At 45.2% G+C, this 22281-nt stretch overlaps 1 protein-coding gene across 1 annotated transcript in view; it reads right to left on the bottom strand.

Annotated features, from left to right (window-relative positions):
- nsg2 (neuronal vesicle trafficking associated 2) overlaps window positions 1-22281 on the bottom strand; it is a 129273-nt gene that overhangs the window by 6232 nt on the left and 100760 nt on the right. The window contains exon 3 of the mRNA XM_068042944.1: window positions 17882-17992. Within this exon, the coding sequence (XP_067899045.1) occupies window positions 17882-17992 (111 nt within the window). The remainder of the gene's footprint in view (window positions 1-17881; window positions 17993-22281) is intronic.

Genomic DNA, 22281 nt, shown 5'->3' with positions numbered 1-22281 from the left:
ACACCACTGGTCACCGAGCTCCAGACTGAATACTTTCCACCTACTACCACCCTCCGTCTTCTATGGGCCAGCCAATTCTGTAGACAGTCAAATTTCCCTGTATCCCATGCCTCCTTACTTTCTGAATGAGCCTACCATGGGGAACCTTATCAAACGCCTTGCTAAAATTCATATACACCATATCCACTGCTCTTCCTTCATCAATGTGTTTTGTCACATCCTCAAAGAATTCAATAAGGCTTGTGAGGCATGACCTGCCCCTCACAAAGCCATGCTGACTATCTCTAATCAAACTATGCTTTCCCAAATAATCATAAATCCTGTCTCTCAGAATCCTCTCCAATAATTTGCCCACCACCGACGAAAGACTGACTGGTCTGTAATTCCCTTTCTTGAACAAGGGAATAACATTTGCCACCCTCCAATCATCTGGTACTACTCCAGTGGACAGTGAGGACGCAAAGATCATCGCCAAAGGCGCGGCAATCTCTTCCCTCGCTTCCTGTAATAACCTTGGGTATATCCCGTCTGGCCCCGGGGACTTATCTATCCTCATGTCTTTCAAAATTTCCAGCACATCCTCCTTCTTAACATCAACCTGTTCGAGCATATCAGCCTGTTTCACACTGTCCTCACAAACAACAAGGTCCCTCTCACTGGTGAATACTGAAGCAAAGTATTCATTAAGGACCTCCCCTACCTCCTCCGACTCCAGGCACAAGTTCCCTCCACTATCCCTGATTGGCCCTACCCTCACTCTGGCCATCCTCTTGTTCCTCACATAAGTGTAGAACGCCTTGGGATTTTCCTTAATCCTACCCGCCAAGACTTTTTCATGTCCCCTTCGAGCTCTCCTAAATCCATTCTTCAGTTCCTTCCTGGCTACCTTGTAACCCTCTAGAGCCCTGTCTAATCCTTGCTTCCTCAACCTTAAGTAAGCTTCCTTCTTCCTCTTGACTAGCTGTTCCACATCTCTTGTCATCCAAGGTTCCTTCACCCTACCATCCCTTCCTTGCCTCATCGGGACAAACCTATCCAGCAGTCGCAGCAAGTGCTCCCTAACCAACCTCCACATTTCTGTCGTGCATTTCCCTGAGAACATCTGTTCCCAATTTAAGCTCCCCAGTTCCTGCCTCATAGCATTGTAATTCCCCCTCCCCCAATTAAATATTTTCCCATCCCGTCTGCTCCTATCCCTCTCCATGACTATAGTAAAGGTCAGGGAGTTGTGATCACTCTCACCGAAATGCTCTCCCACCTAGAGAACTACCACCTGGCCTGGTTCGTTGCCAAGCACCAAATACAACATAGCCTCCCCTCTAGTCGGCCTATCTACATATTGAGTCAGGAAACTTTCCTGGACACACCTGACAAAATCTGCTCCATCCAAACTATTTGCACTAAGGAGCTTCCAATCAATATTAGGGAAGTTGAAGTCACCCATGACAACAGCCCTGTTACTTCTGCACCTTTCCAAAATCTGCCTCCCAATCTGTTCCTCCGTGTCTCTGTTGCTATTGGGCGGTCTATAGAAAACTCCCAATAAAGTGGCTACTCCTTTGCCACTCCCCCACCTCTTTTACCTCCCTCCCTATTCCTTTTGAAACATCGAAACCCCGGAACATCCAACATCCATTCCTGCCCCTGTGATATCCAAGTCTCTGTAATGGCCACAACATCGTAGCTCCAAGTACTGATCCATGCTCTAAGCTCATCACCCTTATTCCTGACACTTCTTGCGTTAAAATAGACACACTTCAACCCATGTTTGGCCTAATGCGATGAGACTTCATAGGGTCTGGAGTCGATGTTGAGGACTCCCAGGGCAACTTCCTCCCAACTGTATACCACTGTGCCACCACCTCTGCTGGGTCTGTCCTGCTCTTGGGCCAGAACATACCAGGGAATGGTGATGGCAGTGTCTGGGACATTGTACGTAAGTCCACTGTCCATTTGTTGAACTTAAAGCTGTGATTTCAAGTATGATTCATTTCAGCCTGAGATGTGACATTGGCAATGAGGTAAATTCAGAGATATTTAGGATTGTGTCATGGCATTTGCTGGAGCTGATGTGTCTGTGGTCCAGGGAATTGAGCTGTTTGATACAACAGGTGATGCCAGTTCCATCTATGTGAAATGGAAGGCGTGGCTGGAGGAGCTTGAAGCGTTTGCTGACGGTCGGGGCTTGTTGTTGGATGTGGCGACAGAGGTGCAGGAAGCACAGCAATGGGCATGTGTCGGTGAGGGAGACTTTCAAGATGTTGCCTGACATGGGAGAAAAGGTGGATTATGAACGTACAATGAAGCTTTGAAGGACCATTATGTGGTGACACCAAATGCCACATTCCAAAGGTATGTTTTCCATCAAATGAGACAGAAAGATGGGGAAACAATAGCCCAATTTGTGACTGGTTTGAGGCAGGCATCGGATGGATGCAATTATGTTGCAATGGATCTGAATATCCGGATTATGGATCAGGTGGTCCTACAAGTCGGATAAGTTGAGACGCAGGTTGCTGGAAAGAGGAGATGACTTAACGTTGGATAACACTTTGAAGATAGCAGCTGCATCGGAAGCAGTGGATGGAGAAGTTCACAGCATGAAACTTGGTCCCATTTCAGCCATTGGCACGACAGAATCTTAGGTTAATCAAGTGACACAACGGAATCCAGGTATGCGTAAATATAAACAGCAAAAGTCTGAGAGTGTTTCAGATGTAGCAGCTTGGGGCACCATGGAAGAGATGATTGCTGCCCTGCCAAGGGAAAGATATGTAGAATATGTAGGGGCAGAGACCATTTTGCCAAGAAGTGCAGAAACAAAGCTGAACAGAGTGGGATGCCAGGCAAATCTTGTAAAGGAAAGAGAAATGAAAGTAGTACAACTATGAGATGAGTTGAAGAAGATACAGTGGGTGAGGACATGAATAAGATACATGCTTTCTGTCAATGGAAGCAATCGTGAGAAAGTTGCAGTGATTGTTGGGGGTGTTGAAGTAAGCATTATTGTAGATTCGGGCAGTGACAGTAATGTCATCAGCAGAGCACTGTGGGAGGAACTGAAGACAAAGAGAATCAAGTGCACATTGTGAAAATGTGTCAGAAAGTTTTATCCTTACACATCTAAAACCTCACTTCAAACTGTTGGATGCTTCACAACCATTGTGAGAGCTGGGGATCAGAGTGCGGTGGCAGAATTTGTAGTGATTGAGGAGAATGGTGAGCCTCTTCTGAGCAGAGAAACTGGTCAAGCCTTGAGGGTGCTACACATTGGATTGAAAGTGAATCCTGTGAAATCCTATGTGAAGCTTCAAGAGGAGTTTGAACCTGTGTTTCAAGGAATTGGGAAGTTGCACAACCGCCAAGTGAGATTAACAATTGACGAGAACGTGAAGCCTGTAGCTCAGCCTGTACGCAGAACACCTTTTGGTCTGAGAGGGAAAGTTGAGGCAAAGATCAAGGAACTGGTTGACCAAGACATCATAGAGCCAGTTGAAGGACCAACACCATGGGTGAGCCCTGTTGTGGTAGTGCCTAAACCAAATGGTGACGTCAGACTCTGTGTTGATATGTGACAGGTAAATAAAGCAGTAATGAGAGAACATCACCCAATTCCCAATGTGGATGAAATCTTTCAAGAGTTGTCAACAAGCAAGGTATTCTCCAAATTAGACTTAAAATAGGGGTACCACCAGCTGGAACTTCATCCTGATACAAGGAAAGTGACAACTTTTGTCACTCATTGTGGACTTTACTGATACAAGTGATTGCTACTTGGCATCAATGCAGCGTCAGAGATTTACCAACATTAAATTCATAAGGTGATACAAGGGATCCCAGGAACAGCCAATATCTCAGATGACATCATTTTTCATGGAGCCATCAGAGAGGAACGTGATGAAAGGCTGAGATTAGTATTGGCTATATTTCAGTCAGCAGGACTTAACAGTAAATACAGACAAGTGCCTGCTGGGCGTGACAGAGCTAAAGGTCATGGGCCATAAATTCACGAGTAGTGGAATCAATCCTGTCAAAGACAAGATAGAAGCAATAGCAGAGGCACATGAACCACAAAATGCTAGTGAAGTGAGAAGTTTTCCGGGACTTGTGAGCTATTGTGCAAGATATATCCCAAACTTTGCTACCCTGGCTGATCCATTGAGGAAGTTAACCAGAATGAATTAACAGTTCAGATTTGATGAAGAACAGAAAGCAGCATTCAAAGTTTTGAAAGACAGTTTGACACGTGCTCGAACGTTGGGATACTATAATCCAAAAGCATCAACGAAAGTCACTGCAGATACTAGTCCAGCAGGGTTAGGAGCAGTGCTGGTGCAAAGGCATGCTGAGGGCCTGAAAATCATTGCTAATGTGAGCAGATCTCTGACAGATGTAGAGAGGAGATATTCTGAGACAGAGAAAGAGGCCTCAGGATTGGTATGAGTATGTGAAAGATTCCATGTATACTTGTTTGGCATCAAGTTTGAATTAATGACGGATCACAAGCCATTGCAGATGACTTTTTCTCCCAGATCCAAACCACGTGCCAGAATCGAAAGATGGGTTTTGAGACTACAGCAATACAAGTACAAGGTGGTTCATATTGCTGGAAAGATAAACATTGCTGACTCGCTGTCACGACTACTGAGGGAGGATCAAACATACAGATGTTCACTATAAAAGGAAGCTGAATCATGCGGTTTGTGGCAGTTCATACTACACCCAGAGCAATCACAGCTAGAGAGATTGGAAGAGAGTCAGACAAAGATCCAGAATTGAATGACATCAGACAGAGAATCCAAGATGGAAATTGGTAGAATTGCCCATTCAGAGCATACATTATTATACAAGATGAACTGTGCACAATTGGAAAGTGTATTCTTAGAGGTAACAGACTTATAGTGCCACAAAAGCTTAGGCCTGGACTAGTGATGCTGACTCATGAGGGTCACTTGGGAGTGGTTGGTACTAAGCAAAACCTACGAACCAAAGTACAGTGGCCAGCAATGAGAAAGCTACGGAGCAGTTTGTCAAAGCATGTCATGGATGTCAACTTGTCAGTAGACCTAATCCACCAGAACCAGTACATAGCACACTGTTACCAGCTGGACCATGGGAGGATGTAGCAGTTGACTTCTTAGGTCCATTTCCATCAGGAGAGTCCATACTAGTGGTGATTGACTACTACAGTTGTTATTACGAGTATGTGGTAATGAAGTCTACAATGGCAGAGGAAACAGTGTTTGCATTGACTGAAATATTCACAAGACATGGTCTAACAGTCACTTTGTATTCAGACAATGGACCACAATTCATTTCACAGATCTTTGCAGTACATGCAAGTCACAGGTATTCACCATCACAGAGTAACACCTAAATGGCCACAGGCAAATGCAGAAGTGGAAAGACAAAACCAATCCTTAGAAAAATGGATGAGGATTGCTCAGACTGAGGGTAAAGACTGGAAAGAGGTGGTGCTGTCATATGTAGTCATGTTTCAAGCAACTACACAAAGAACAACGGGAAAGAGTCCAGCTGAGTTGTTATTTAGACGCAAAATATGCACCAAGGTACCAGAGCTGAGGAACATTAGAGCTGATCGGGAGGTTTGAGATCATGATGCTGAGATAGAGGGTGCTGCAAAGTTTTATGCAGGCCACAGAAGGAGAGCTAGACAGTCTGATGTAATGTCAGGTGATAAAGTATTGCTGAGACGGCAGAGTCTGATTAAGATGGATACACCATATTATCCCAAGCCGAACACTGTTATTGCCAAAAAGGGAATCAGTGTGACCTGTGCAGTCGTCAGAAGGAATGCTGTATGATAGAAATTCTTCATGCATTAAAAAGTATCATGGTGTCAAAGACACAACAGCAGATGAACCAGATGTAGGAACTGAGGCGAAGCTGACATCCAACAATTCAGATATCCAAGCCAGTGATACTGTTGACAGGCAGACAGCTTGCTATCCAGAGGGAGAAACATCAGTTCCAGATGGGCCGACGACATAACCCTGACATGGTGACCAGAGCTCCTGAGACAACAGGAAGACCACGGCCGACAGGAGACCACCAAAATGATGTGAAGATTATGTGTTGTTCAAAAATCATGGACATGTTTTGGTCTGATAAGGGAGGAATGTCATGACTGTATGAGTGGGCTTGAGTATCAGAGAATATATGGTACTTGGAAGGGAACTGAAAGTAGCTTTCTGCTTTGGGGAAACACTTGATCTGGGGGGTTGTTGTAAGGTCAGATAAGCTTATGCTGCTGTAGTGAGAACAGTAAATAGAACTCTACAGAAGTCTTTAATAAAACACTAATTAAATCTTTGTTAAAGTTAAAGCGTGATTTCATGTGTGATTCATTTCTGCCTGAGATGTGACAGGTGACACTAGCAAGGCCACATTTGTTGCAGATCCTTAGTTGTTCTGAAAGGTTGTGGTGGGCCTTCTCCTTGTGATTCTTGTGATGTTTGTGCTCTCGCAATGGTGTCAGATTACTGAGTTTTGTAGGTAGGAGGAGGAAGTTCCCTTCACTGAAGGACATCAGTGACCCAAGTCGGTTTTTACAATCATCTGATAGCTTTCCTGGATATTTTTCTGGTACCAGCCCACAAATTAGCAGATTTATTTAATCAAATTTCACAACCCATCATGATGGGATTTGAACTCATGACCTCAGTATCATAACAACTAGGCTATTGAATCCAAGTAGTCCAAATGCATGTGACACAAAATGGTTTTATTTATTAATTTGACAGGCAAAAATATTACATCCTGATGCTGATAAAAGAAGAGGATACAATGGGCCGGATTTTATAGTTATGCCACTGCTCCCGGGTGCATGGGCAGCGCGCCACCGCACCGCCATGATCTTCAGCCTGGCAACTCATTATCATATGCAGGACAGCCATTCCCACACACCCAATCATGTGGCGGGGGCAATCTCAATGATGCTGTGAATGGCATCAACTGTTCCTGTGCAGGCGCTGGCCCCATTTTTAAAGAGCTGCCAGCCCTGCGAAGAAACTGCAGAGTTGCCCCCGTTCCCCGCCACCCCCACCTCCCCCCCCCCCCTCTCCCCACTATACCAAAAATACATATTTTCCCCTTCTCCCCCCCCCCCCACGCCACTAAACGACCAATGCAGAGTTTATCCCTTCTCCCCACAACTGCACGAAGTGTTTCTTCTCCACCCACACCCCACCCCCACCCCCGACAACTGCACAAAGCGCAATGTTCACCCCTTCCCTCCCCAACTACATTACAAATACAGATATCCCCCCTTTCCCCACCTCGGTGGCGCCAGCTTTCCCTGGATGGGAAAATGAAGGCGCGTGAGTGCCGCCCGTCACACTGAAGATCCGGAACTGCAGGTAAGATCGCTGCGGATTAGATTTTACTTAACGCAAACAGCTAATTTAAATATGTAAAGTCGGGTCTCGTTGCAGAGCGGCGGAGGACCTGACACGAAGCTTCCCCGCCACTGGGAAGATTAAGCCCGGCAATTCCATTGTCAGGTTCCATGGCAGGACACTGCCACTCCGATCTTCTGGCCCCCACCACGGAGCCTGACGTCTGGTGGAGAACAAAATCCAGCTCAATAGATTAGAAAGTCCACTCAATTATTGTCAAAGGGAAACAGAATTTTGCACAGGAATAATTTTTATTATTCGTTTTGCCATCCATAAATGCAACTGCACATATGGGAAAACTGTACCCAATACTCTGTTCATTTTTTCTATGTATTCCCAGAGGCCAGTGAGGATGACAACATTGTTTTATTCAGTTAAATAACATTGCTGAATTTGCAGGCTAATTTAATTTGGAATGACATAATTCAATGATGTAAAATCAACAAGAATTAAATGTGATTAAGCATATGGGAAGTGTAGCATATAATTGCTTTGAGTCAGCATGAGGTAAACTGTTGAATTAAAAAATCATTTTAGCTGATAATCAGGCAGTTAGGCAGCTGTGAACCATGTTCAATTATACAATATTAGAATAAAATGTTAAACAACAAATGTATATGCATTATATTAACAAAATAGGACATATGGAGAAATGTTTTCTATTTATATTTTGTACTTCTAATATAAATAGATTTTAAAATTATAATTTTACTGATAGTTATTTCCTAACAATCAGCTATTGGCTATCACTTATTAAACATGTAGCAATTATACCATAATCGTTAATCTTTTGTCACACTATTACAGTTCAGGTTTTTCCATAAGTAGACCAAGTTCCTTATGAATAAAAACCAGCTTTTATTCATCACTATGTACAAAATACAACACCTGACTCCAGTTATGGTAAACTACTGACTGATGAATAAGTTCATAATATGTTCTCCCATTATCTTCAAAGGTGGAACAAGTATATTGGAAAACCAATGTGTACAAATTAAAACTGCTGGTCAAATTTATTTCCAAGTGAAATAGCATGCAGTACCAAAAAGAAAGAAAAAGATAGTAAACCAGCACAATACCTAAATACATAACTTAATATACTATTTTTCAGAAAGGAGATTCTTGCTACCCTCATTCATGCCTTTGCTACCTCAAGATCTGACTATTCCAATGCTCTCCTGGCTGCGCTCCCACATTCTATCCTCTATAAACTGGAGGTCATCCAAAACTCTGCTGCCCATCTCTTAACTCACACCAAGTCCCATTCACTCATCACCCCTATGCTCGCTGACCTGCACTGGCTCTTGGTCAAGCAACATTTTGATTTTAAAATTCTCATCCTTGTTTCATATCCCTCGATGGCCTCGTCCCTCCCTATCTCTGTAATCCTCTCCAGCCCGACAACCCTCCGAGATATCTGTTTTGAACTAATTCTAGCCTCTTGAGCATCCTCGATTTGACCAGCTCCATCATTGGGGCCATGCCTTCAGCAGCATAGACCCTAAGCTCTGGAATTCCCTCCCTAAACCTCTCCGGCTCTCTATCTCTTTCCTCCTTTAAGAAGCTCCTTAAAACCTACCTCTTTGACCAAACGTTTGGCCATCTGCCCTAATATCACCTTATGTAGTTCAATGTCAAGCCTTACTTCATAACTTGTGAAGCGCCTTGGGACATTTTATTTCATTAAAGGTGCTATATAAATACGATAAATTGTTGTACTTCCTCTAACAGATCTTCAAGGTTCCAGACTGCATTTAGAAAACATGAATTTTGGTCTGCCCACGGAGTTTTGTGCTTTTTAGCCAAAATTAAGATTTCATGTTGAGGCTTCTTTTATATAAAGATACTTTTTGTGAAGTAAGCAAACCGAGATGTTAACGTTCTTTACACCCTAGAAGGTAATAGCTGGAAATTGCTTTGTGTATTTTCCTCCTGCAAGGTTTACACACTGCATAATGAGTATTCCTAATGGCTAATCAGAATAGAAATGCAGAATATTTTTTAAAAGGCATAATACTTGTGGATGCTCAGAGAAACTCTTGTACTTGTACAAGGAACACAGAAAGTTAGCATGCAGGTACAGCAAGAAACGACGAAGTGGGTTGGAGTACAAGAATAAGGAAGTCTTGCTACTATTGTATAGGGCTTTGGTGAGACCACACCTGCAGTACTCTTTGGTCTCCCTATCTAAGGGAGTATATACTTGCTTTGGAGACAGTACAGCGAAGGTTCACTAGATTGGTTCCTGGGATGAGAGGATTGTCCTATGATTACTGGCTGAATAAACTGGGCCTATACTCTCTGGAGTTTAGAAGAATGAGAGGTGATCTCATTGAAACATACAAGATTCTGAAGGGGCTTCATAGGGTAGATAGAGAGGTTGTTTCCCCTGGCTGGGGAATCTAGAACATGAGGGCATAGTCTTAGGATAAGGGGCTGATCATTTAGGACTGAGATGAGGAGAAATTTCTTCACTCAAAGAGTTGTGAATCTTTGGAATTCTCTACCCCAGAGGGTTACGGATGCTCCAATGTTGAGTATGTTTAAGGCTAAAATAGACAGATTTCTAGTCTCTCAGGAAATCAAGGGATATGGGGATCAGGCAGTAAAGTGGAGTTGAGGCAGGAGATCAGCCATGATCACACTGCATGATTGGGCAGGCTTGAGGGGTTGTACGGTCTACTCCCTGCTCCCATTTCTTATGTTCTGAGAAAGAACCAGAAGGAATAGGATATTCTTTGTCCCTGTCTTGTCAAGCTGTACTCATTAATGTCTTCAGACGTATTCATTGCCATAAAAGGCATCAAAGGGAATTGTTTCATCAATGTCTATCTTACTGCAGGCCCAGTGGTTGTCTGCCATTGAGTAGTTTAATGACAGTCTGCCTATTTAAGAAAAAAAAAGGATAATTTTTTGCAATGTAATGCACCGCCCGTACATGGGTACAACCAGAATGGGGAATCAGTTCAAAAATCCCAGAAGTCAGATTTGCAGGGATCGCTCAGGCTCATGTTTTATTACAGGGAATTTAACTCTTTGATTAACCACTGTGAAATATTATGCTGGGCATTATTCTGGGAAGTTCTCTGTCCTCAGGAACATTGAGGAGAAAGAGGGCTTGTAATGATGAAAGAATGTCTCTCAGTATTAGGGGCTAGCTGCAAGAATCTGCTGTTACTGATGCATATGGGTCCATCATAGAGTTAATGGAACTTGCTGGAGATGTGCCTTCACACCCTATATTTCACCTGAGAGGTGGTTCGCCAGGTCAGGATTATATCTTGAATTATGCATCATCTTATTATACAGAAAAGCAGCCTTCAGATGCTATAAATTGAAGGAGCACAGATACAGTGACAGACATGTAGCAGCCTGTAAGTCAACTTCACTGTCAGCAACTAGCCATGCATCATGTAGTGTTATGAGAAATTACTGTGTGATGTCGTTATTAGATGATAACGTGGCAAAGATTTCAATCGTATGTTACACTCTATCAAAGTATGGGTTACATGACATGCAACAAGAGAGCTGTAACTTTGTGTCAGAGCGTGACATGGACAAGCTGCAAATCTGGAAATTCTGCAAATGACAGAATTAAGAGATGAGAGTCACTCGTAAATTCCAAGACTTCTGCCCTCCCATCCATCTGTGGGAGTGTGCATCACTGTTCATCAAGATGAAAGCACAAGCTAAAAGAATACTGCTGAGCTGACATTCCTTATCCAGAATTTTGGCCATCCCGGGACCCACTTCAGGCACTGGGAGAAACAAAATCACTGTTTTACTCAGAAAGCATTGCCCTACATTTTGCTTTATATATGGAAAGCAACATATTTCAAGAGCATTACTAAGCTAAGATCTGAAGGCTAGACAATGGGCTTCCCATTGGAAATCCCATTTTACATGATTTGTATGCTGCAGGAAGGGGAACAGGAGCAGGCTGTAAGGGAAGCCAGATTATTCAGGCAGCACCACAGGACAACGGACAACTAGAGGATCCTAGCACCTCCCATCCAGCAGGATGTGTAGATTCAGGCACATTTCACAAGACCTTTCCCACGAGTTCTGTCTCAGGAGGTTGTGTTTCAGTCATGATACTTTACAGTAATTCTGTTTGTTGCTGCAGGCAGATCTGCAACCAAGGTCCACAGCATGTGCAGCTCTGAATGCGGCAGGGGAAGTGACACAACTCTCAGTTATTACACCACAGGCTGACCCCAGGGAGTCAAAAAGGACATTTTCCAGATTAACCAGCTATGCATTCCTCTATAAGACAATTCACCAATGATCTTTTTGCCAGGGCATCTCAATTTATACAACTTGACAATGCTCCTAGTCAGACGATTGAGCCATCAATCAAATTTATGAGTTGCCAAATTCCCCAAGATTGTTGGAATTAATGATCCTTATGTCACTGTGTACGCCAAATGTAAACCCCCATAAAATGCAAAAACTACCATTCCCTAAATATGCAGCTCATTCACGATGATAGGCACAGTTCCTTGCACATGAATTTATATTGTGCTGGGAATTGTCATGATGTTTTTATAACAACAATAACTTGTATTTATGTAGTGCCTTTAATGTAATAAAAAGTCCCAAGTCACTTGACAGAGGCATTTCTAAAAAAATGACACTGAGCCACGTAAGGAGAAATTAGGGCAGATCATCAAAAACTTGATCAAAGAGGTAGGTTCTAAGGAGTGTCTTAAAGGAGGAAAGGGAGGTAGAGAGATGGGGAGATTTAAAGAGGGTATTCTAGAGTTTAGGACCAAGGCAACAGAAGACATGGACATCAATGGTGGAGTGATTAAAATCAGGGATGCTCAAGAGGCCAGAATTAGAGCAGCACAGATTTCTCAGAGGGTTATAGGGCTGGAGGAGATTACATCGATAAGGAGGGACCTGGCCTCAGAGGCATCTGAAAATAAGAATGAGAATTTTAAAATCAAGGTATTGTTTAACTGGGAGCTGGTATAGGTTATACTTTGTCATCTCAGTGGCCAAGCTTTATTTCAACAGCACAGGAAAGAGTTGGGGTGGCTGCTGGGTGATAGATATATCAACTTTTTTTTTATTCATTAATGGGATTTGGGCGTCGCTGGCCAGGCCAGCATTTATTGCCCATCCCTAATTGCCCTTGAGAAGGTGGTGGTGAGCTGCCTTCTTGAACCGCTGCAGTCCATGTGGGGTAGGTACACCCACATTGCTGTTAGGAAGGCAGTTCCAGGATTTTGACCCAGCGACAGTGAAGGAACGGCGATATAGTTCCAAGTCAGGATGGTGTGTGACTTGGAGGGGAACTTGCAGGTGGTGGTCTTCCCATGCATTTGCTGCCCTTGTCCTTCTAGTTGGTAGAGGTCGCGGGTTTGGAAGGTGCTGTCTAAGGAGCCTTGGTGCATTGCTGCAGTGCATCTTGTAGATGGTACACACTGCTGCCACTGTGCGTCGGTGGTGGAGGGAGTGAATGTTTGCAGATAGGGTGCCAATCAAGCGGGCTGGTTGTCCTGGATGGTATCGAGCTTCTTGAGTGTTGTTGGAGCTGCACCCATCCAGGCAAGTGGAGATTATTCCATCACACTCCTGACTTGTGCCTTGTAGATGGTGGACAGGCTTTGGGGAGTCAGGAGGTGAGTTACTCGCCTCAGGATTCCTAGCCTCTGACTTGCTGTTGTAGCCACGGTATTTATATGGCTACTCCAGTTCAGTTTCTGGTCAATGGTAGCCCCTAGGATGTTGATAGTGGGAGATTCAGCGATGGTAATGCCATTGAATGTCAAGGGGAGATGGCTAGATTCTCTCTTGTTGGAGATGGTCATTGCCTGGCACTTGTGTGGCACGAATGTTACTTGCCACTTATCAGCCCAAGCCTGGATATTGTCCAGGTCTTGCTACATTTCTACACGGACTGCTTCAGTATCCGAGGAGTCACAAATAGTGAACATTGTGCAATCATCAGCGAATACCCCCACTTCTGACCTTATGATTGAAAGAAGGTCATTGATGAAGCAGCTGAAGATGGTTGGGCCTAGGACACTACCCTGAGGAACTCCTGCAGTGATGTCCTGGAGCTCAGATGATTGAACTCCAACAACCATCTTCCTTTGCACTAGGTATGACTCCAGCCAGCGGAGGGTTTTCCCCCTGATTCCCATTGACCTCAGTTTTGCTAGGGCTCCTTGATGCCATACTCGGTCAAATGCTGCCTTGATGTCAAGGGCATCACTCTCACCTCACCTCTTGAGTTCAGCTCTTTTTTGCATGTTTGAACCAAGGCTGTAATGAGGTCAGGGGCTGAGTGGCCCTTGCAGAACCCAAACTGAGCGTCACTGAGCAGGTTATTGCTAAGCAAGTGCCGCTTGATGGCACTGTCGATGACACCTTCCATCACTTTACTGATGATTGAGAGTAGGCTGATGGGGCGGTAATTGGTCGGGTTAGACTTGTCCTGCTTTTTGTGTACAGGACATACCTGGGCAATTTTCCACATTGCAGGGTATTTGCCAGTGTTGTAGCTATTCCCATGGCTTCTGATAGCTCTTTGTAGGACCGCCAGTGCTGCAGAGGAGCACTACAGGGAAGCACACAAGGATAAGAATTGTGCAAGCTGTTTGGAATCTTCCTTCGAGCATCCTATATCTGGAAAAGTCCAGGCTTGCTCAACACTGTTTCATGAACTATTATAGTATGTTGCATGCTTTACAACTTTGCAGTAAGAAAAAGACTGGCGGTAAATATCAGTGGATGATACCAAAAAGCCTGATTATAAGATGGCTTATGCTATAAATCCACGAAGTACAGGATGCAGATGAAGGTGGCAATGGCTGCTAGACAGACCCATTTGGCTCAACCTCACACCTGAACATAGCACAATTATTTGGAAGTGTCAGTTCATCAAACCTTGATCATGCAGCAATGGGAGCATCTGCATGAGCCGATGGAGTGCTCCTTTGTGTTAACATGAGAGAATGCAGCCTCTGAGGAATGCACACCAGCTTCCCCACCACTGCTGGGGAACAGGATTCTGGCTACCAATGATCAACAACAGAATGAATCTTATGAAATCAGCAAGATCCTTAAAAGTCCGAGACGGAGTTAATCAAATTTCCCCTTGTCCCACCAAGACGCTTTGCGATCTAGTTGACCAAGCTCTCCAAACAATTGCCTAAAACCTGCAAACCCATCATTAAGTGCTTCAACATTGAACTGATTGGATTGTCTGTAACTCTCATGCAACAATGGAAGGTTTGCAGATGCTATTGCACATGCTGCTTACTCTAGAACTTTCTGCAATGAGTTGAAACTCATTGTGGAAGTTGGTCCACAGCAGGCCACTATCCAGCCTTCAGCCCTAAATCTTGGGAGAGGCCATAGGCAGAATGTTCATTACTGGCTTCTGATTCCACCGTCAGGATGAAATATGGGTTGGGAACCTGGAAATGCTAGTGATGGGACCCCAAGGGAGATTTTGGAGGAGCCGGCCAATTAAGAGGTTGCCTCCGGGAGCTCTGTCCAACTAAGGACAACAGGCGGGCTCCCAAGTCTAGAGGGCCAATAGGAGTACCTGAGACTCTGGGCAGCCAGCAGCCCCACTGGGAGAGGTGGGCACTGACACTGAAGGTGAGGAACTGAGAGGCACCTCAAGATGGAGGCACACTCTGAAGACTTCTCAATGTTTAAAATAAAATGTGGTCACAGCTGCCTGTCCATCACTGAGGAGGGGGAACTCTTCTGCCGGATAGTCTATGGTTCATAGCTGTGGCCCTCTGGCAATCACAGCTGCTGGATGGACGCTAAATGAGGCGTTGCTGACCTCCCCCTGGCCTGCCGCCGGGAAACCGCCTCCCTCCATCCATCCGATGGGCTTCAGCTTCATCTGGGGGACTGTATGCTGGCTGGAAATTTCCAGATGGCGTGTGAAGAGTGCCCTCAATAGGCATTTTAATTGGCCTAACTGACTATCCACCACTGCCAGTGGGTAGCCATCACCCTCCCTCAAAATAGGCCAGAGGCGGGAACATGCGGCAGACCAGCAGGCTGGCTTTGTGCAAAATTGTCAGCACCAAGCCAACGTCCGCTGCGCCATGAAAATCCAGCCCCATGTGTCTGATGCTCTGCTGGATTCGTCATTTCATGGCAGATTCCCTGAGATCATTATCTGTGCATTCTGCAGCCAGGGGTGACATGTCTTTCCCCTCCCTTCAACTATGTAAGACTCTACTTCCCCAAGTGCATTCTCTGGCTTCCGTGTGCACTATGTCTCGCATTGGCCGGAATTTTACACCACTCCAACAAGCCAGATGGTGGCGGGAGGGTGGCGTAAAATGGAGCAGGAGGCTCTGGGAGGCTTTCCCGATACGCTCTCGTTTCCACCCCCCTTTATGTAAGGCGGGGGAGGAAGTGGAAAACGGGCCACCCACCCCAGGCCAATCAAGGCCCTTAAATGGCCACTTAAGGGCCTTCGCCCATCTCCACGCGGATTGATTCCAGAGATGTGGGGTTTGTCTTATGAAGAGAGATTGAGCAGTTTAGGCCTTTACTCTCTAGAGTTCAGAAGAATGAGAGGAGATCTAATTGAGGTATATAAGATGATTAAGGGGATTGACAAAGTAGACGTAGAGAGGATGTTTCCTCCTGTGGGGCAATCTAGAATGAGAGTTCATACTTTTAGGATAAGGGGTAGCAGATTTCAAACAGAGATGAGGAGAAATTACTTCTCTCAAAGGGTCGTGAATCTGTGGAATTCACTACCCCAGAGTACGGTGGATGCTGAGACATTGAGTAAATTTAAGGAGGAGATAGACAGATTTTTAATTAGTAATGGATTGAAGGATTATGGAGAATGGGCAGGAAAGTGTTGTTGAGGCCGAGATGAGATCAGTCATGATCGTATTGAATGGCGGAGCAGGCTCGAGGAGCTGAATTGCCTGTTCCTGCTCCTAGTTCTTATGTTCTTATGTCCTGGAGTTGGGAAAAGCCACCTGGGAAAAGCAGACTGTTTCTCAGCACCCCGGAGGTGGGCCCTGATAATCGGACACGCCTCCCCAACCACCGCCAGGACCCAACACGCCCCACTTCCCCCCAAACGACCACCTTTGCCTCGCCAGGACCTGACCTTAAATCCCAGCTCCATGTCTTCCTCTGCGGTCAGCTGGGCTGCAGTCCCAGCAGTGGCCACTGCTACCGGTGGTTCTGCTGGGACTAAAAGCTGTCGGGCCACTGGCTGGGTGGCAGCTCAATGAGATGGGACTTCCTCCCTTAAATGGGTGGCAGTGTCGCCTCGGACCAATTAAGGCCTGGGGACCCGTAAAATGCGGGACGGATTCCCAGATGAGGCAGAAGCGGGTTTGCCACCGTCTTTTACGTCGGTGGAAAGCTCTCGTCTGCCCAACGTAAAATCCAGCCCATGTATCAGTTCCTCATTGACACTTTAGTCGGTGTCTTTTGGCTGCACAGTGAAAGGGAAAGGGTATACGGTAGGGTGCATGAGAAGTCACCCAGTGTTGCCAAAGGTAGCGGGCACTGCAGTATCTTGTTCTTCAGCATCCTTCTCAGCAATCCTACTGAAAGCCACAGCCACTCCATCCATACGAACTGTGTTACTGCATGTGATGGCTTCTTTCTTAGTATTCCAAAATGGCAACCCTTAGTTCTCTAATTTGATCAGTAGCACTTCCGCAGCAATCTCAGAGAAAACCAATGTATGCCTTTTCCCTTCTGTTGCTGTAACCATTTCACTCTCTCTTCCAAGAGCCTTCTTAGTCCTTCAACTGCATACAGCCCTTGAACTAAAGTATACCTGCCCTTGTCCATCCCTTCCTGAATTTTCCACCCACATCATGTCTGGTCCCTTACTGATGGGACTCAGACCCTTGTCCCACCAGCATGATGGAAATTAGCTGATCCTGGGGTTTCTGATGGGGTCAGCCTTCTTGGATTTTGGTGCACATAAATCTCATCCCACCACTCTTATCCCAAAACATTGAGAATCTAGGAGTTTCTAGGCCAACATTTTCAGCAATTCAAATCTGCTTTATAAACTTTAAAACCTTTTATTAAACAAAATCAAATTTGTAGCATAGCTCTGTAAATGCACAACCAAATGCATGATTACATTTGATTCACTGAAAACCTGCTTTGTGCTGAGAAACTTGCAAACATATCTCTGTTTCGAATAGAGCTATCACTCTATTGCCTGGAACCTTGCCCACACATCCTTTCTAATTTACTACGGTGGTCAATACGAGTAATGATACAAGTTGCTAAAATAAAAATTCTCATTTTTATATCTATGTTATGTTATATTTGGGACAGCAAATGGTGTAAGTCACAAGGAAATTGTGGCAAAAGACTAGCCATTGCACTGTTAATGACTTCAAATTAGTTATAAATTTGAAAGTAAGATTTGTTATTCCACAAATACAATATGTTGATAGAAAGAGTCTCTCTTTTTTAACCCTTACCTTGTACACAAATCCATCTGGGCAACTGTGGTCATAGGTGAAGGCTTTGTATACCACGAGGAACACGATACAGGCAAGAAATGCAAGAGCAAGAAAAATGAGAATGGTAACCTGTAACACAAGAAAATAACCCAAATGATCAACTTAGAAATTATTAATAAGTATATTGGTTATTTGCACAAACATTATACAAATTCATTTAACATTTAACAGTTTTTATGACTCGTTGACTTACATTTTATAGATTATTCAATACAAAGATATCCCAAGTGCCAAATAACAATTCCAACAGTAATCTGAGGCTTCTTGGAGAAATATTTCATTGCTAAAATTTATTACTATAATTCAATGATACCTAGTGTAAGGCTGCTTGTAACTTTAACTTTCTTATTTTACAATATTTGAGATTTTGATTGTCAAGTCACACCAGACTCTGTTTATTCCCATCTGCATCAGTAAGTAACAAGATGCTATGGAAGAGCTTTTCATAAGATGATTAATTCTAGTAAATAAATTTTCTGTGAGGCATGTAAGGAATTTGCATACTTCAGAGTACATAAATGTCAATTTTGGCAAAAGTGTGCCTAGTCAACTCACTAAAATGCCACCTCTTTTTTCAGTCACATTTTTAGGACATTTTGGTCATACCTAATCACAAAATATCACCTAATCTTAGAATTTCATGCATGGATGAAGGTTGAGATATCAAAGCTTGTGCAGATTCCACCAGTTAATCAAGCAACTCAGTACCATAACTCAGGGAAAAGCTAAGTGAGACCAAAGTTCACAGCCAGTGTACAGCAAGGCATGCTCCTGGACTTAATGTAAATATTGACAATAATAACAACATATATAGCACCTTTAATGTGATAAAACATCCAAAGGTGCTTCACAGGAGCATTATAAAACAAAGTATGGCACCGAGCCGCAAAAGGAGATATTAGGTCAGATGACCAAAAGCTTGGTTACAGAGGTACATTTTCAGGAGTGTCTTAAAGAAGGAAAGCAAAGTGGAGAGGTAGAGGTGTAGGGAGAGTATTCCAGAGCTTGGGGCAGCCACCAGTGTTGGAGCGATAAAAATCAGGGATGCACAAGAGGCCAGAATTAAATAATGTCACAGTCATTTTAAAAAATTAAGATTGAGTGGAAACAATCATTCAGCCTCTAATACCATGACAAAGCACTACACTAATCCCCTTCTAACTATCAGCAGCCATCACGGTCATTGTCGCCCTGAATGTTTATGTCCTCTGGTCATTCCAGGGATCAGCTGAAGACCTGGGTAGCATCGTGTCGTTTGACAGCTCATCACACCATCATGCAGGTCATGGATGCCCTATTCCGGAGGGCAGGGGAATACATCCATTTTGAGACAGATGGGCCTGTGCAGGCACAGAGGGCATTGGGCTTTGCCATCATCGATGGATTCCCTTAGGTCCAGGAAGTCATTGATTTTACCCACGTAGCCATCAAGGCACCGATAGACCAGCCAGTCAGATTCCTGAACAGAAGAGGCTTCCACTCACTGAATGTCCAGCTGGTCTGTGACCACAGGAAGTGCATCTTGTAGGTATGTGCTCGGTTCCTGGGCAACTGTCATGATTCCTTTGTTCTTCGAGAGTCCCAGGTGCCTCACCTCTTCAGGCCCACATCCCGTCTCAGTTGGTAGTTGTTGGGGGATAAGTGTTATCCTCTGGGGAGGTGGCTCCTGATGCCCATCTTGCACCAAGACACAGGTGCAGAGAGGCGCTACAACCAGAGCCATCTTCGAACATGAAGCTGCACTGAACAGACCATTGGCATCTTGAAGATGCGCTTCCATTGCCTTGACTGGTCAGGTGGTGCCCTCCAGCAAGAGCCAGCCAGAGTGTCTTGTATTGTGGTCATCTGCTGCTCCCTGCACAACATGACACTACAAAAAGGCCTGGAGCTGGATGAAGAGGAGGACCGGGAACAGCATTCTCCCTCGGAGGAGGACAGAGAGGAGGAAGAAGAACAGGAAGAGGAGAGCAAAGGGAGTGCTGCAGAGGTGCCTAGGCATTGGAGGAAGACTGCCAAGACAATCTCAGGCCTCACATGATCAGCAGGCTGGCATGGCTGCAAAGGCAATGCTAATTCAGCAATGTTTCACCTGAGCACCTCTCGGCCCTTATGACAGATAACTCTATGACTCACCTTTCATTAGAGAGAGAAATCATCCAGCAAGCACACAAATCTGAAGAACCCTATTGCCACCAAAAACCATTGAGAATGGGATCTCCACCGCCAACATTCTCCCACCTCACAGACCATGGCACCACAGCAAACCCAGGCCCCACCGCCAGTCCCCCTGCAACTCCAAACTCCATTTCCCTTTTGACATCGAGCAATAATAACACAGAAGTCTGATCAAAAGCAAAAGCAATTAGCAATACAGGAAAAGTCAATGATAAAACAAACTGAGAAATCATCACCCAGGTGACACATAAAGTGCAACTAACAGTGTGGCACCTTGCATTTCCATGCACTGCTATGGGGTGCTCCCCCTGTGGCTGAGGAAGAGGTGGAGGCAGCCTGCTCACTTGTCTCTGCATCCAGTCGAAATGCCTGTGGCTTCTGTCGTCATCTTGGAGGAGCCCATGGGGGCTCCTCCAAAGGCTGCTGCATCTGCATCATTGCAGGGGCAGCCTCTGTCACAGGGACTTGCGGCATGGATGGTTCCTCAGTCAAAGTGGCCGAGGGCTCGCGGGATGATTCTGGTGCCCACTGAGGGGTGGCCCCCTCATCAGCCACTTCAACTCCATCAGCCCTTTCATGGCACCCTTGCATGCTGGATGAGGCCACCAGCTGGGACGCAGCTGGCAAGCTCTCAAGTATCTCTGTGCCATCAGTGACACTGAGTGGTCTACAGAAATCAGTACTGTATACAGTACTCCAGATGTGGTCTCACCAATGCCCTATATAACTGAAGCATAACCTCCCTACTTTTGCATTCAATTCCCCTCGCAATAGTCAATAACATTCCATTAGCTTTCCTAATTAGTTGCTGAAACTGCATTCTAACCTTTTGTGATTCATGCACTAGGATATCCAGATCCCTCTGCATCTCAGAGCTCTGCAATCTCTCACTATTTAGACAATATGCTGCTTTTTTATTCTTCCTGCCAAAATGGACAATTTCACATTTTCCCACATTATACTCCATTTGCCTGATCTTTGTCCACTCACTTAACCTATCTATATAACTTCGTAGCCTCCTTTTGTCCTCTTAAATTTCCTTTCCTACCTACTGTTGCATCATCAGCAAATTTAGCAACCATACCTTTGGTCCCTTCATCCAAGTCGGATCACCCGGCATCAACCTAGGGACCGGAAATGACAACGGCAATCCCAGCCCTGTCGACTCTGCAAAGTCCTCCATACTAACATCTGGTGGCTTGTGCCAAAGATGGGAGAGCTATCCCACAGACTAGTCAAGCAACAGCCTGACATAGTCATACTCACGGAATCATACCTGACAATGTCCCAGACACTGCCAACACCATCCCCGGGTATGTCCTGTCCCACCGGCAGGACAGACCCAGCAGAGGTGGTGGCACAGTGGTATACAGTCGGGAGGGAGTTGCCCTGGGAGTCCTCAACATCGACTCCGGGCCCCATGAAGTCTCATGACATCAGGTCAAACTTGGACAAGGAAACCTCCTGCTGATTACCACCTACCGCCCTCCCTCAGCTGATGAGTCAGTACTCCTTCATGTTGAACAGCACTTGGAGGAAGCACTGAGGGTGGCAAGGGCACAGAATGTACTCTGGGTGGGGGATTTCAATGTCCATCACCAAGAGTGGCTCGGTAGCGCCACTACTGACCGAGCTGGCCGAGTCCTAAAGGATATAGCTGCTAGACTGGGTATGCGGCGGCTGGTGAGGGAACCAACAACAGGGAAAAACATACTTGACCTCGTCCTCACCAATCTGCCTGCCGCAGATGCATCTGTCCATGACAGTATTGGTAGGAGTGACCACCGCACAGTCCTTGTGGAGACCAAGTCCCGCCTTCACATTGAGGATACCCTCCATCGTGTTGTGTGGCACTATCACCGTGCTGAATGGGATAGATTTCGAACAGGTCGAGCAATGCAAAACTGGGCATCAATGAGACGCCGTGGGCCATCAGCAGCAGCAGAATTGTACTCAGCCACAATCTGTAACCTCATGGCCCAGCATATCCCCCACTCCACCATTACCATCAAGCCAGGAGGCCAACCCTAGTTCAATGAAGGGTGCAGGAGGGCATGCCAGGAGCAGCACCAGGCATACCTCAAAATGAGGTGTCAACCTGGTGAAGCTACAACACAGGACTATCTGCGTGCCAAACTGCGTAAGCAGCATGCGATAGACAGAGCTAAGCGATCCCATAACCA

This window comes from Heterodontus francisci, chromosome 12 (genome assembly GCF_036365525.1).
Source record: "Heterodontus francisci isolate sHetFra1 chromosome 12, sHetFra1.hap1, whole genome shotgun sequence".
NCBI classification, from domain to species: domain Eukaryota; kingdom Metazoa; phylum Chordata; class Chondrichthyes; order Heterodontiformes; family Heterodontidae; genus Heterodontus; species Heterodontus francisci.
This window is presented reverse-complemented; position numbering and strand designations above follow the sequence as displayed.